The following is a 14,886-nucleotide window of genomic DNA, read 5'->3' as shown; positions in this document are numbered from 1 at the left end:
ATATTTTAATTATAATTATTGCAAATCCTTTTAGCATATAAACGAGTAATCATTGTTTGTTCTTTCATTTTTTAGGGTCAACTCTGAATCCTGGATTAGGGCCTCCATCATCGTTTCTTTCTTTTTTTTTTTGTGAGGAAGGCCTACATCATCACAAACAAAGCCACATTTCAAACGTGCCTGAGCACATTTTAATTCGTTCTTCCTTAGCTTATCTACCAGTAATCATAGCTGCAATTAGCATTAAACCTATGATGAAGAACGTTCAATAAAAAATCTGTCCTATAATATTGTTAGTTTTAGCGTTCAAATTTGTCTAAAAATAAATCTATTTTTTAGTTCAACCGTGCTTTTACGTAGGAACGGTCAAAATAACTGAATTGTCGTCGTAGTGAGCTCTGGGCACACCGCACACCTGAATTGTGGCACCTATAAATTTGTCATTTTGGTGGTAACATTGAATTTGCACATGGCGGCAAATTTGCTTTTTCCGGTTGTGGCTGGATTTCTGTGGCGACAGATTTGTGATTGTTTTTTTAGGGCCAGATTTGTGATTGTTTTCTCTGCTCTGATTGCAGCGAACTCTGTTGTTAATTTCACGACTTTCTCATGCCATTCAAATCTGGCGGCAACACCCTCAAGCACTGCATGATAGTGCAATTTTTTTGGCTTAATTGGTGGTACAATAGAAACTTGACCTCATGGATGTTTCCTGGATAATTTGGAGTAGAAGAGATATGTGATCGATGGACATGACATTTTTATAGAAGTTACTTATTACAACGGTAATAAGGAGGTCCTGAAACCTCAAGTACCACTGATTAGCAAATTAAGCTATGAAATTTGAAGATAGATTTTTGAGCTGGATAGCTTTTCATTGGCAATCAATTTTGAAGTTTACATTGATGGCCTGGATCATGTTGGGGTGGGAGGAGGAACTGATTAGTGGGAGTGCTAGGGGGAGGGGAGATGAGGAGGTCAGGAGAAAGTGGAGGACATCGCCGTGTACTTTGTTCAAACCATCGAAGCTGGTACATGAAATGGTTAGGAACTCTTTTTTTTTGTTAAAGTAGCCTGGAGTAATGGTCTTGTCATGTAAGGGGTTAGGCACCCACGCTAACCGAACATAAACGAGGCTGCCCAAATAATCTCGAAATACGTCATACTAAGACACTCACCACTAGGGGTGGTAATGTGTCATGACCCTAGTGGCTTTTTCACAGCTCAACAAAGTCCTTAAATTATTTAATTTAAAATTATATAAAATTAGAGCCCGATCCTTTTAAAGCTCGGCCCTTAGATTTTCTAGTTCAAGATCTTGGGCACTTTACCGCCCCTACTCACCACACGCAACCACCCACACGCACGTCTCAGCAGTCATCACCGGGTGGGAAATCACGCCTCGGTGGCCTCCGCATGCACCTGGAGCGCCATCAACCATGGCATTTAAATCGACGTCCAAAAGAAAAAAATCAAATTTAAACGAAGAATAAAGACCCCGGCAGGCCAGCTGCACGCCAGTGGATTAGTGAACAATTAGTGAACAACAACACCAGAACAATCCGTTTCGATTTTTCCGCGTGGTGACTGACGAGACATTCAAAGGACACAGCTCAGATCAGGATTTGAATGCACCATCAACGGCTCCTATATCGCGCTAGGCGCCTTCCATATTCTCGCCACCATCAAATGCTTTCCATTCTGCGGATCGAGCTGGTGTATAAAATGGCCACGCTGCAGAGACGGTGCGGCAGCTCCAGCCAGTCTCTTCACCCTCACTCTGTCACCTCTTGTGATCTTGTTCTGGTTGCAGCAAGCACACCTCCGTCGAAGCCACGTCGTCGCAGAGGGCTCCGAGGCTCCGATCCATGGCACCGTTGCCGAGAGGTTGCTTGGTCCTCATGCCCCTGCTGCTCCTGGCCGCGGTGATCGCTGCCATTGCCGTGCCGGCCGTGGCAGCGGCGGGCACGGAGTGGGCCAACGAGGAGCACCACCGAGGCCGCCGCTCCCATAGTGCCCCGGCGGCTGCGCCAGCCGAGCCGCCGTCCACCCAGAGGCTGTACCCTTCCCATGGCCCGGCACCGGCGCCTGGCGCGACGGCGACGGCACCTCAGGGCGCGGAGGCGCCCGCCCCGGCTCCTGAGGCAGGGGACCACAGTGACGGTGCAGCCGCCGTGCCGGTCGCGTGGCCGGTCGCTGTCCTGGCCGCCGCCGGCGTGGCCGCGGTGATGATGGTCTGAATTCAGCAAGTATCGATATGAATCTTGTCGTATGGCACTGAGGGGTAGAACCGGAGATAGTAATTCTGCTGTTGCCAGTGTCAAGTGCTTGCCATTTCCTCTTCAATCGTATTTTTAAATTGTATGTGATGTCCTATGGATAATCTGCTTGTGATAAATCTTTGTTTGTGTGGGCGTATCTGCCATGCGAAACGTTATGTTTCTGCTGATGACTATTGATTGTCCCATCAGTTTCTGCTCTGGCCATTCCTTGGGTAGCATGCCTGTGCCTGACCACCTCAAGGACGCGACTAGTCTTTGTGCGGTGTAACAGCGCTGATGTCAGCTTGTAAAGATCTAGAAAAAAAAAAGATCTCGGCATCAACATTCAATAGAGGAACATACGGCAGGCTGATTGAGTGAATGAAGTTAATTTGCTACACGAATTCATAAAAACATCCGCACAATGGCACCACGGCATGACAAAATTCGAATGGTGTCCAAAAAATCAGCCAACCCGGAGTTCAGGACATAGAAAACGGCATTTTGAAAAAAAAACTGCCAGACAATCTCCCATCGTAACCCACTTTCAGTGACTCGGTCGATCCTCGATCCTACCTTCGTAGGGGTGGTAAAGGACCTCAACTTTTAATCTAAATAATCTAAGAGCCGGACTGTCAAGTTGAATTGTGAAGAGAATATCCATTCCATTCTACTCTGATAGTGACCCCCACCCATCCCAATTCCCAACACACACCCCTAAATGAAGCCATGCTCCGCGCAATGTTTTGTCTTACAGAATAACTCGTGTTTCTTTTGCATTAATAAAGATCTGCTGCTAATAATTTTAGGGTGTGTTTAGTTGATGAAAAGTTTGAATTTTGATACTGTAACATATTTCGTTGTTACTTGACAAATAATATCCAATCATGGACTAATTGAGCTTAAAAGATTCATCTCGTGGTAATCAATTAAACTGTGTAATTAATTATTTTTTTCAACTGTGACACATTTTTTTTGGAAACTAAACAGGGCTGTGACAAATAAAAAACTGGTAAGTTTTCTCTGACTAATCATGCCTAAAGCAATTAGCATCCTTTTATTATTCCTTGACAATCTTTCACTATTTTGGCTAAGTAACATACAGTTAGCTACTACTCAGGAGTATAACATTAAGGTTATAAGCATCCTTGTCCATCCAATCCGCAGTGGAACCAGAAGGATGGCTAAAACTAGCTTGCAATTTCTTCCTGGACGATCTCTGCTGCAACATTCCTGACGCTCTCGCGGAAGGCTACAAACCCTGAACCAGTTGTAAAGCCTGGACCGTCAACATCTTGCTCTTCAATAAGGTAGCTCTCAAACAATGTTGAATCATCTTTCCCTCCATGGATGAATGTAAGCTTTGGTGTAATACACCTGTCCTGCTTCAATCTATTAATCGTTGTTCTCAACAGGCCTGCATGGTATGTGAACAGAAAAGGTGGTTGAAATAAACAAGTACTAGTGCTTCTATGCTCAAAACATGCATAACAAAATGCAAAAATAATGTACTCACAATCTCGGGGTGGAGGAAAAGCAATTGAAGGATCAGCAGTTGGTGAATAGTAAACAATAAGGTTGGTAAAAGCATCCAGGAGGAATATTGGGCTCTCGCTCATTATTAGAGCAGCACGGCTCAAAGTGTGCCGTGGGAATGCTTGCTTGTCAGGTGAGGAATATGATATCAAAACTGGATATATAGCTTTAGCTAGAGAAGATGGCTCCAGTGCACTGCAAAAAGAGTCAAATTAAAAAAATGAGGTAGGAACAATTTACGAAAGTTAGTTCTTAAAGTGAGGCCTCAATACATGGAATATTTCTTAGACATAAGTTTCGTAGAATAACGAATAATATTCTAACTAAACGAATACTATTTGAGACAATGTTAGCCACAATTTAGTGTAATGAAACTTCCAAGAAAGAGATCATCCATATCCAAAAGAAGATTATGAACCTGAAAAGACATTGTAAATATATCCTGTAATCTGGGTGTACGCCTTCTTCATGCAAGCGAAGAAGAGGACTTCTCAATAATGCAAACACGAGTTGAGGTAACATTTGCAACTGTGGGCACTGTGAGAAGTCAACATCGATGCTCGATGGTGGAGCTCGAGCATCAGAGCTAAGGGCCTCATTATACCGGGCTGCGAGGAGAGCTAGCCAAGCTTGCACTTGTTGTCTTCCTTCTCTAACCCCTTTATCCAAGGACTCTAAAATAACCTGGAGACAGGTGTGTACGAAAAGAATTAGTGGATGACCATGTCAACTAGTGAAAGGGTACTGTCTTCCTTCTCTAACCCCTTTATCCAAGGACTCTAAAATAACCTGGAGACAGGTGTGTACGAAAAGAATTAGTGGATGACCATGTCAACTAGTGAAAGGGTACAGCTCAATCTTAAATGAGGGGAAAAAAACATAGTATTTTCATTGTGTTTAATCAAAGGTGAATGTTCACTAATATACAAAGATCTATAATAACTTAATAAGTGATTAATTTGATACCTCTTTTTGAAAGAAAATAACGTCCTGAAGATATAATGGCTAATAAAAGTGACAGAACCAGGAGAATCATCCTTACAGAAGCTTCACTATTCTCCTTACCAAATAAATTCAATTATCTTGATATCACATCACTTCTAATTCTATCAACACATATTGTGATTAACCTCTTCTCTTCACTTGCTACAAGCTTTTTTTTTTTCCTATTTCAATTCATCAATAGACAACTTCTAGAGGAAACAATGCCTGACTTAAACAAAAAATAGAGCTTGACTATATGTATATGGGAAAAACATGGTTACCTTATGAACAAGGATATGCAGCACAACCTCTGGATCTACACTGTCATAAATTTCACTGATATTCCTAGCCGGCCGGTACTGCAATGTTCTTAATCTCAACCGCCTCTTTAAACAAAACTTGTAGCTGCAAAGATATAACATTAGAATAAGACAAATGAGAAAGCAGCAAAATCAATATGGAAGAGGGAATGTTAATATGATTCATTTTGTGTACTAGTTCTGTAAACATGATAATCAGTTTAATCAAACATACTTGTTGATATCTGATAGTGATAGCACGAGGTAAATGCAAGAAACCAGAAAGTTACTAGTTGAAAAGTCTGAATCTTAATTGGTGGTACAAGGCTGCAGGCATGTAACAAATTATACTGCATAGATAATGAAAAATAGAACAGTGAATTGAGCAATATCAAACTGTTGATACTCCATGATCTATGCAATTGTTTTATTAATGGTTTTAGGCTGTATCTAGACAATTAATGCCTGAGCTATCCTTTCTGCTGAATATGAACATAAGTATCAATTTCTTTCCCATATGTACCTTGCAGATGATTGTGATTCATCTCCTGATGTTTCCTCAACAGGTTCAATCACACTGTACTGAAAAGCAATCTGTATAACAGCAGGATCTGTGTGCCTGTAAATGTAAATCACAATATTTAACCACCGCTAATTAGTACAAAAGATCCTCATCGAGTTTAATAGGTCCAGCAAGACAAAAAAAACATATTATTATGCAGGAAAGCCTAACTATGCTTTCATGTACATACATTTGAGGAAAACAAGGGCTGCTTTTTGCAGAGTTGTCATTTGATGCAATGCTTTCCTACAGTTAACATTTTTCAACTGTGAGATATTATGATGTTCACAGAAATTTGCTTTTTCACATTGTTAACCTGGAGGGACGTCTAATTTCAAAACATGGAGCAAACTAAAAAGTTAGCTGCAGTGAGAAAATCCAAATTCCGGTAGCTTCTTTCCCAGTTCCAACAGCAGCATTAACAGGGCTTGTGCTGAAACATTTTGCAAGAATCTTTACAGTGTCCATATTACTATATTAGTAAATTGCACAAATTTCATTAGTGGAGGACCATTAATGAATTTTTTGTTTAGGGGAAGTAAATTGCACAAATTTCAGAGTCAATGGGCTTAATTTTTGTGTTTTTCTCCTGATGGAGAGAATAAAAATATCTTCCTTTAACAAATACATTATTTAGTAGTGAGTAACCAACAAGAGGGTCAAGTTAAAATATCATAATATACCTGGAGAAACCGTCATTATGAACAAAGTCAAAGTCATATGCATAAGTGGCAAATGAATCACAGCAGATGATGTGTTGCACTTTTTCATATTGAGGGTCAGGGAAGAAATGCCCATACTGTGAGAATGATGGGTGAGTTAGAACTGGCAACGTGTACAAGGAGTAGACTGAACATAAGTAGCTTGACTGCTTACAGAATTGCCTGGTTCGAAATCTGAAGATGTTCTCAGTCTTAGAACACAGCCAAATGCATAGGGTCGGCTTAGCAAGCGGTATCTGTTAATGGAAATAGCAAGAAAAGGAAGAAAAGATCATTCATATTTATTTGGAAGTTTGCAATTGGAATGTTATGAGTGGAACAGAAGACATTCATTCAATCAAGCATACATGTCTTGGGGAAGTGTTGAATCATCTGTATTTGCATAGAGAAATAATGATCCACCACTTTCAATACTCAAAAACTTCAGTGAAGCCAAATCAGTGTACTCATCAGTTACAGCAAATATGTCTATGCATACTCCTGCTTGAACAGCAACAGCTGCCTGTTTCAAATTTTCAGTAAGATCAATAATCAATATGGCAGAGACAGTGAAGTAATTTGTGACTTTTGACTCATGCTTACTAGGTCTCTGTAGAAAGGTATCTGTTCAGGGAGCAATGCAAGGTCAGCATCTACCCCCTTACTAGCATACTGCTCCCCATATCTCCTGGTGTCTAGCAGACCAGCTCCATAATCAGGTGCACCAGACAGAAAAGCAAACACCCGAGCTGCTCTCCATTACAAGGGACAAATGTAAATTAGGCATAAAAATACTATGTACTAAATTGTATGCAAAGTTGCAAGCATACATCTTATTAAAGAAATTGTCTGATCAACACCAGATATCCACAAGACAAGCAAAGTATGTTGACCTACCCAAAGCAAAAGTAGAACCATATTCTGAACTTAGATAGTCAATTAAAGCAGACATGGCTGTTCCAAAGCCTCGTCCACCAAGCAAAACAGTATCCTCCTCCTGCCCCGAAGCAGCACCTCGCTCCCATGAAGATGTAGGTCGCAGTGTCTCCAGGGCAGCAGTGATTCGATCCTTGCATGTGTCAACCTGCAAATAAATTATCTTACCATTAGACAAGCTCAGGTTGTCTTTTTTTTAGTTCAATTAATAGTTTTGTAACATACTGGGGCTAAAAAAGCAAGTAGGGGCATGGCATCTTCAAGGGCAACAGGAAGACCATCTTCCTCTATGTCCGGTGGAATAAAAACATTTTTCACAACTGGAATCGGACCTTGGACATCATACAGACCAATCTTGTGGCTGAATGTCATAAGCCCAAATAGGGAGCCCGGAATAAGAGCTGTTGCACGGTGAAAACCAAAATGAGGAAGCATCAAACTGAATTCACAAATGACACGATAATTCAAGGAACCATAACTCAGGAAGTTCAAAATGTTCAGAATTCAATACCTTCTAGGGCAGCCAGAAGCGCACTCTTGATGAGTTCCAGGAACTCTTCAGAACCTGAGTGTTCATACAATGCGACAGTCAAGTCACATATTACTTTGTAGCTCATAACACAAGATCAATAGACTATTTGCCGACCCATAACAAAAGGTTTGATCTATGTGAGATGAGCCATCGCATATCCACAAACCTAACCACATAACATAGCTGTTTTTGGTTGGTTTGAAATAGAAATAAAATTGTGAATTGAGAAATATCTGTTCTCTGTATTTTATTCTATTTAATCAGAAACTGCATTTCATTTTTCGTACTAGTTGGGTTCCCTTCATTGGTTATGATCCAGAAATTCCATGATCGGGGCGACGCACTGAGAAAGGACTGGACTTACATGCGAGATCCACTGCGGCCACATAAACAGGCCGCGCCCGCACGCCGTCTCCTCCACCCTCCGCCTCATCCACTGCAGGAATTGAACCCCCCCACATGTCAAGCTCCATCCCACATCACCCGCGCAGGCAGCTGCAAGTAGCAGTACCTGGGATCTCGAGGTCGACGAAAGAGGAGTTGAGCTCGGGGCACGCGTCGGGGTGCTGGAACCGGCGCGCGGTGTCGTCGTCGAATCCGTTGAGCGTGCCGCAGAGCGCGCAGGACCAGCCCCAGCGCTCCAGATCGCAGTGGCTGCTGAAGTAGGCCCAGCAGTGCTCGCAGCGCGGGACGCGGTCGCCGCCGGAGCCGGAGGTCGGGGGCTGGCCGCGCTCGTCGGCGGCGGCGAAGGGCGTCACGGCGACGCCCCACTGGACGGCGCACGACTCCAGCGCCTCCAGCGTGGCCGGGAAGCGGGAGACCGTCGCGCGCACCGCCATAGCCGCGGCAGGAGGGTGGGGGGGGGGGGGGGGGCGGCCGAGCCCGGGCTTCCGGTTGGGCTCGCTCGGCGCGGCGCGGCGGGGGTGGGGACGGGGACGGGGACGACCAGGCGGAGAAGGCGAGGGGCGCGCGACGAGTCGAGTCGCGGCTGCTACAGTCTGACGGACAGGCTTGGACGACGCGGTGATGGATTTGGGCCCTTGGGAGGGCTCATGCGCAGCTCCAGGTAAAGCCCTCGCATACGCGTTTGTATGTATTTGCTGCGGCGGCTCCAAATCAGAAGCAGGACTCGAAGCCCAAACTAGCTTCTATACGGGAGGCGGAGCCACGAAAACGTGGCTCCAATCGGCTCCGCCCCCCTCTGTCCTGCAATATCCGTGACCCCAGCGCACGGAAAAGGGGAAAAAACCTCGCCCGCTCTCTCTCCCGGCCGACTCCCCACGCAACAGGGGCGGAGCCATGAATCCCCTCCGGCGACCGACGGCGGCGGCGCGTCGGGAATGCACTCCGAGCGGCAAAATCGACGGATCCACTCCGGTGGAGGCCGATCCAGGGATTGAGGACGGCGGAGGATCCCCATACGGGACGGGCTCCGAGGGGGAAGGGCGTCGATGCGCCGTGGACGAGCTCCGCGGCGGCCGGCCCGATTGCCATCCCAACTTCAGGGGGCGGCGTCCCGGCCTCCGGTGTGGGCGCCGGCGGGCTGGGCATGGCAGCCATGGCGGCGGACGGGGACGGCGACGGGAGGTGAGGCCGCGCCGGCCGGGAGGTAGTCGACGGCCTCCGGCACGCACTCCGCCGGCGACGAGCCGCGAGGGGTGGCCGGCCGGCGGCCGTGAGCAAGGGCCTCGAGGAGAGGAGGATGGGGTCAGGCGGCTGCGGGCGCTTGGAAGGAGGAGGAAGAAAGTGACTGGGAGATAAGGAGGAAAGATAAAGAGGGAAAGAAAAATAAAAAGAAATTGAAAAATGAAAAAAATAGAAAAGGAAGAGTATTATGGACATTTTACTTTTCATATGTATTTTAAACAATCTAGAGGAGCTATTTTGCCAAACATTTTTCAAAACGGCTCCAACTTCACCAGAAAAGCCACTCCACCAGAGGAGCCAGAGCCGGAGCTGTTTTTGGAGGAGCTGGAGCCCTGCCAAACAGGCCCTTGTTGTAAAACAACCGGACTGCATATAGAAGGAAAGGAGGACTAAAATCCTAGTCCATGTCCGGTTATTTGTGGGTTCTTACCAAAACTTTAGTCATAGATCAGAGTATATATATGAGGGAGATATTCATTGTAAATTATCGATACGAGGAATAAAGAGAAGCTCTACCTACATTGTATCTTGTCTACTTGTGTTCTTGTGCTTATCGTGAGAGGCGTGAGAGGGAGAAGATCCAATCATTGACGACATGTTTTACAACACGTTATCAGCACGACCGCTCTTCATCGACTACACGTGCCGAAGGAGTCGTCATCAAGCTCAACGCCGGCAGTCTCGCCGTCGTCCACGCCATCGGCTACTTCGACGACGTCGACTACTTCAACGTCACCAGCGATCGGATATGTTCCGACTCGTCATCACGCAGGCAGGTACCCCAGCCTTGCCGAACTGTCCTACGCGACAGGCTTCGAATCCGTTCGTTGAATAAAGCAGCACGGTATAAAAAAAATTTAGTAGATTAGATCTGTGAATCCAAGCATTAAATTGGAAGATTTAATTTGCTAAACTTAATAAGTCGTATACTTAAATTGATATCCATGATCGACACGGAGATGGGACATGTTGCTGACTTTACGTCAGTAATATATAAGGGCATGAAAAAAGGTTGGAATTTTGTTTGTGCAGTGCCACGTGCATGATGGCTGGCAGCTAAAATGATCTTGTCATTACCTTAGGCATGATAGTTCTGAATAAAGATCATGAAGATCACTCGCACACAAGCATCTCGCAGATACACCATTATGCAAATCCTCGGCTTGTAGCACAGCTCATAGCCTAAAGTCAAGTGCAGCTTGAACCCGGCACAGAAGGGCAGTCTTGCAGACGCCACCATCGTCCAAACCTCCAAGGCTGAACCTAACGGACAAAATGCCCAACTCGCTCTAATCAAACTCACCTGCAGCTGAGCTTGCCAAATTCACCCCGACCCCCGCGATTGCGCCTACACGCGCATACTCGCCATCGCCTCCTGAAGCATCATCCGCTCGAATTTTATCTCTCGCCTGCAGCCGAACTGCAGTTCCATAACGCTCGTAGCCATACGCTGCACGAAGCAGAGCATCCGGTGTCATCCGAACAAATGTGCCTGCACTAGTGCTAGCTCATAGTAGAGATACAGCCCTGCATTGCACCGTCGGTCTATTATCATGAAATCGTGATGCTAATTCTGACTGCCTACAGAAAGCGCATGCACACGCACGTGCATACTGCTTTGCAAGGCCGCCGCATTCTCGAGATTCGTTTGCCTTCAAGCGACAGAGCGCATGCCTCTTTCCGCATCCCATGTCACCCGACGCTGCACGCGGGTGAGAGGGAGACAGGCGGAGGAGACGATTTTTGTGACGTGCGTTGTACCAGGCCAAGCAGCCTGTAATAGGCAACCACAGCAAACAATTCATGAAGGAGAGCTCATGAATATAAAATAGTGTAGTCAAGCACTCAAGCTTATTTAGCGCAGTACACCCTGAAGGCAAATAAATTGGAGATCAGTATAAATATTACGACAAACCCCATGGCATTTTGGTTTTTGAAGTTTTTTTTTCTAGAAGAAAAACACCTCAGGATAATCCGTCTTGAAGACAGATTAGTTACACTCGCATTCTATAATTTGAGATATTCATGCAATCTTGAAGAACCTTAGACATAATACCCCCGAGAGTATTATTTTATATGTTTTCATGGCAATTTTATGAATGAGGTAAATATTTTGCTAGAAAAGTTCTGGGAAATATCTATCGAATAGATTAACTAATCATAATTAATTTTGCATTTACTTCATGCATTTAAATGCATGAAGTGTGCTTGTAGCAATTGCATAAATAATGTAGAACGTGACATGAAGTCTATTATTTCTCGAAGAAATATAATATTGGTTTGAAGCCTACACCATATAATTTCTAGAAGAGATGCTATATAACTCTGAAAGTTATTTTAGCTTATTGGTCCAGAACGCATTTATTTTCCAATATGGCATTATGATTTACTAGCAGTAAACTCTTGAGAAGCAAATTAATTATTTGAGCTAGACATAACATGAAGTTATGCGAACTTAATATGTTTTTTTGAAGAAATATATTATTTGTCATGTAGACATTTTTGCAATTCGAGAAGAATGTGCATAAGCTCAATATAAAATAATATTTATGCAATCATAAGATGCATAAGCCATAGAAGTGGAAGGAAATAAAATACATTCCAGAAGTGATGTTAGTCTCAGGGGGAGACACAATGAGACAAAGAAGTTTCATACTCACCCCTTAAACCATAAATAAATAGAATTTTTGACATAAGTTGCATTATTAATTATATTCACAAATAATTTGGTTATACTCATGAAGAGTAGGCTATTATCGTTTGCCTTAAAACATGAAGTATAGCATTAATTTAAGTATCTTTCCCAGACTAGAAGGGCAAATTCGAGAGATGGTGTCTCTTACCTCTGCATAGGTTTTCTCACCTTATCTTTTGTCCACATACTTGTAGCATATTTTACCTGTAGTAATCAGTTTAATCTTATGGAATAACTAAAGAATTACATGCTGGATATCGTAAATAATTGCTTTATATTGCCTATTAAATATTCATTTGAAATGATATTTTCCACAAATCCTCAAGTAACCATGAAGGTTAGTGTGCACTACTACCTCGTAGGTAGAATGGAAATAGAATTTTCCAAGAAGCACATGGACAGTAATATACACGCTTCTTAATTTATCCTGAAGGATTTAATCTGGCGATGAACTGATATATTACTCAACTATGTATTGAATACATAAGCCCTATAACTTGAAGTTTATTCTACTCACCGCATTATTGTACATTGAATAGTACAACTAATATATGAATTTCATACCATATTATATATATACTAGCAGTATATTTAATTCTATGAAACTTTTTCATAGATCATGCCTGAAGCTTAACATTTCCTGAAGTACAATTATGGTATGAAAAGCGGGAGAAATTTGGTCTATAGAGGTCTATGAAGAATATGGATAAAGTATTTTAAAAAAATTAATAGGCATATCCCTAATCCTGTAAGATTGATGGTTCAGAGCCTCATCCTGTTAGATTGTTGGGACAATCAACGTGCAAGTTGGCCCGTAGCCATAGTCACTGAAATGACTAAGCATGTAGCTCTGCACATAATTTTGTAGTCCATTTACCATTGTGTCACTTAGAATGACAAATTAATAGTTTTTTTTCACTCCAATGTAAGGACCAGCATGTCATTACATTGACTAGGAACGGGTATCACATTAAATTTCCGCTCTACACTGGCTTGTAGCCATCGTGTTATTTTTGTATTTGCACTAGCTTGCATGCTATGCTTCACTCAAGCTTCTCCTGTCGAGTAGCAGCTCCCACTCTATTGAGATGGCTAGTAGTCCATCGTAATAATCTATCAACCAGCTAGCATGCTGGCTCACTCATGTGTTGTATGCACATATACAAAATGACAAGAAGTCATTAATTATATTTAGTCAAGAAGGCTAAGATCAGGGGGAGCAAACTGGTCTAGAATTGGCTCAATATGAATTTATCCAATTAGAAATTGGTTGACCCAACCAGAATGGATTTGCGGATAAATGAAAGGAAAAATAGACCTGTTAGTCTATTACATGGAAAACAATTTGTATTATGGAATCAAAAGTATATGGGAAATTCTTGAATGAATGAGCAATTAATTTTTCTAGAAGAAATTCCATGTAGATTATACTTTGTGTATTTATAAACTTGAAGCTTATGTTACATACTTGAAGTACATTGAATGAGTATTATGATTATAAATGGGCTAAATAAAGAAAGAAGCAAGACAATAAAAATAGTCTCGTAGACTTAGAACTGTGTAAATTATAGGTATGCCGAATATACCACATTGCACACTATTATCGAATGAATGTAGTATTAATGTTACTACATTAATAAAGTCTAGCTCACCGCATATAACAAATAACCCCTATATTTAAAATACGTGCGTGTGATTATTATTTTATTTCACCATCTTAGCATACATAAAGAGTTAAATACACCAGCGGCCCTCGAACTTGTCCCCAGGTGCCATTTAGGTCCACGAACTCGCAAAATCAAAATCTTGCACCTTGAACTTGTTAAGTTGTGTCACTTAGGTCCATACCCCTTGATATGGCGCCACGTGGCATGAATATATGCAAAAAAACTCCTCCAAAGTTGCTATCTTCTACATTCACCCCCTCCCCCTCCCATTCTATCTCTTTCTCTCCCCCCACGCCTCCCCTGCTTCCTCTGCCAGTGCGTCGCCGCCTTGGAGCTCGCGGCCGCCGCCGACGCCGCCCCCTAGAGCTCGTGACTGCCGCCCCTAGATATCGCGGACTTCGCGCTCGCCGCCACCCTTGGAGCTCGCGGACTCACTCGCCACCACCCCTAGAGCCCGCGGACTCCGCGCTCGCCGCCCCTAGAGTTCGCGGCCTCCGCGGCATCCTCCGAGGAGTGCCGGAGGAGGAGGAGGAGCGCGGCGGCCGCCACGATCGCGGGCGGGGAATCAACTGGCGCAAGAAGAGCCAGTTCTTGGCGCCGGCGGCCAGACGACCAAGAAGTGCGGCTCTTGGCTCGCCCCCCATTCCCGTCTCCTCCAAGAAGACGCCGACGGTGGGGAGGGCGCCGCCGAGGATGGTGATCAGGAGGAGGGCGGGTTCTTGCGCCAAGAGGTGCTCCACTATGGGGACGGCGACCGCGGCAAAGGTGAAGCCGGCGTACGACGCGCCGCGCGCGCCGGTGTGGGTCTCGGACAAGCGGGACGACAGGGTCGTCGCCCCACTGCAACGAGCCCGGCCAAGTACGGTGGGGCAGCGAGGCCTCCGCGTCAAGCAAGCGAGGTCTCCTTCCCTGCCATCACCGGCTCCTGCATCCTCGACGCCTCGTGGCTCCATCGCCGCCGTCCTTGACATGGAAGACCCTGTCGCCACCTCATCCCGTCGCCGCAGCAGTGAGGGGGAGGGGGCGGCAGAGGGAGCAGGGAAGGGTAGGGGCGGCGGAGGGAGCT

The 14,886-nt window shown here is 44.5% G+C and overlaps 2 protein-coding genes across 4 annotated transcripts; one reads left to right on the top strand and one right to left on the bottom strand.

The window, feature by feature from the left end:
- Positions 1–1,769: 1,769 nt before the first annotated feature.
- On the top strand, positions 1,770–2,471 carry LOC120698539 (homeobox protein Hox-D13-like). The gene has a single exon (XM_039982193.1). The coding sequence runs from the start codon at positions 1,869–1,871 to the stop codon at positions 2,238–2,240; it is 372 nt and encodes a 123-aa protein (XP_039838127.1). The 5' UTR covers positions 1,770–1,868; the 3' UTR covers positions 2,241–2,471.
- A 785-nt stretch (positions 2,472–3,256) lies between these two features.
- On the bottom strand, positions 3,257–8,691 carry LOC120698529 (uncharacterized protein C4.03c-like). Of its 3 annotated transcripts, XM_039982186.1 has the most exons (14): positions 8,323–8,687; positions 8,176–8,247; positions 7,791–7,844; positions 7,505–7,680; positions 7,241–7,427; positions 6,947–7,092; positions 6,712–6,866; positions 6,519–6,600; positions 6,326–6,441; positions 5,604–5,699; positions 5,063–5,186; positions 4,216–4,481; positions 3,778–3,992; positions 3,257–3,678 (listed from the first exon to the last, which is right to left on the bottom strand). In XM_039982186.1, the coding sequence occupies exons 1-14, from the start codon at positions 8,648–8,650 to the stop codon at positions 3,452–3,454; spliced, it is 2,244 nt and encodes a 747-aa protein (XP_039838120.1). In that variant the 5' UTR covers positions 8,651–8,687; the 3' UTR covers positions 3,257–3,451. The 3 variants fall into 3 exon arrangements, with proteins under 3 accessions (XP_039838120.1, XP_039838119.1, XP_039838121.1); XM_039982185.1 differs by having other exon boundaries at positions 3,257–3,992; positions 8,323–8,690; XM_039982187.1 differs by lacking the exons at positions 3,257–3,678; positions 3,778–3,992 and having other exon boundaries at positions 4,454–4,586; positions 8,323–8,691.
- Between the last annotated feature and the right edge of the window lie 6,195 nt (positions 8,692–14,886).

The sequence above is a fragment of the Panicum virgatum genome, chromosome 3K (genome assembly GCF_016808335.1).
Source record: "Panicum virgatum strain AP13 chromosome 3K, P.virgatum_v5, whole genome shotgun sequence".
In the NCBI taxonomy this organism is placed as follows: Eukaryota; Viridiplantae; Streptophyta; class Magnoliopsida; order Poales; family Poaceae; genus Panicum; species Panicum virgatum.
The sequence above is the reverse complement of the archived record's forward strand: the minus strand, read 5'-3'. Positions and strand labels throughout refer to the sequence as shown.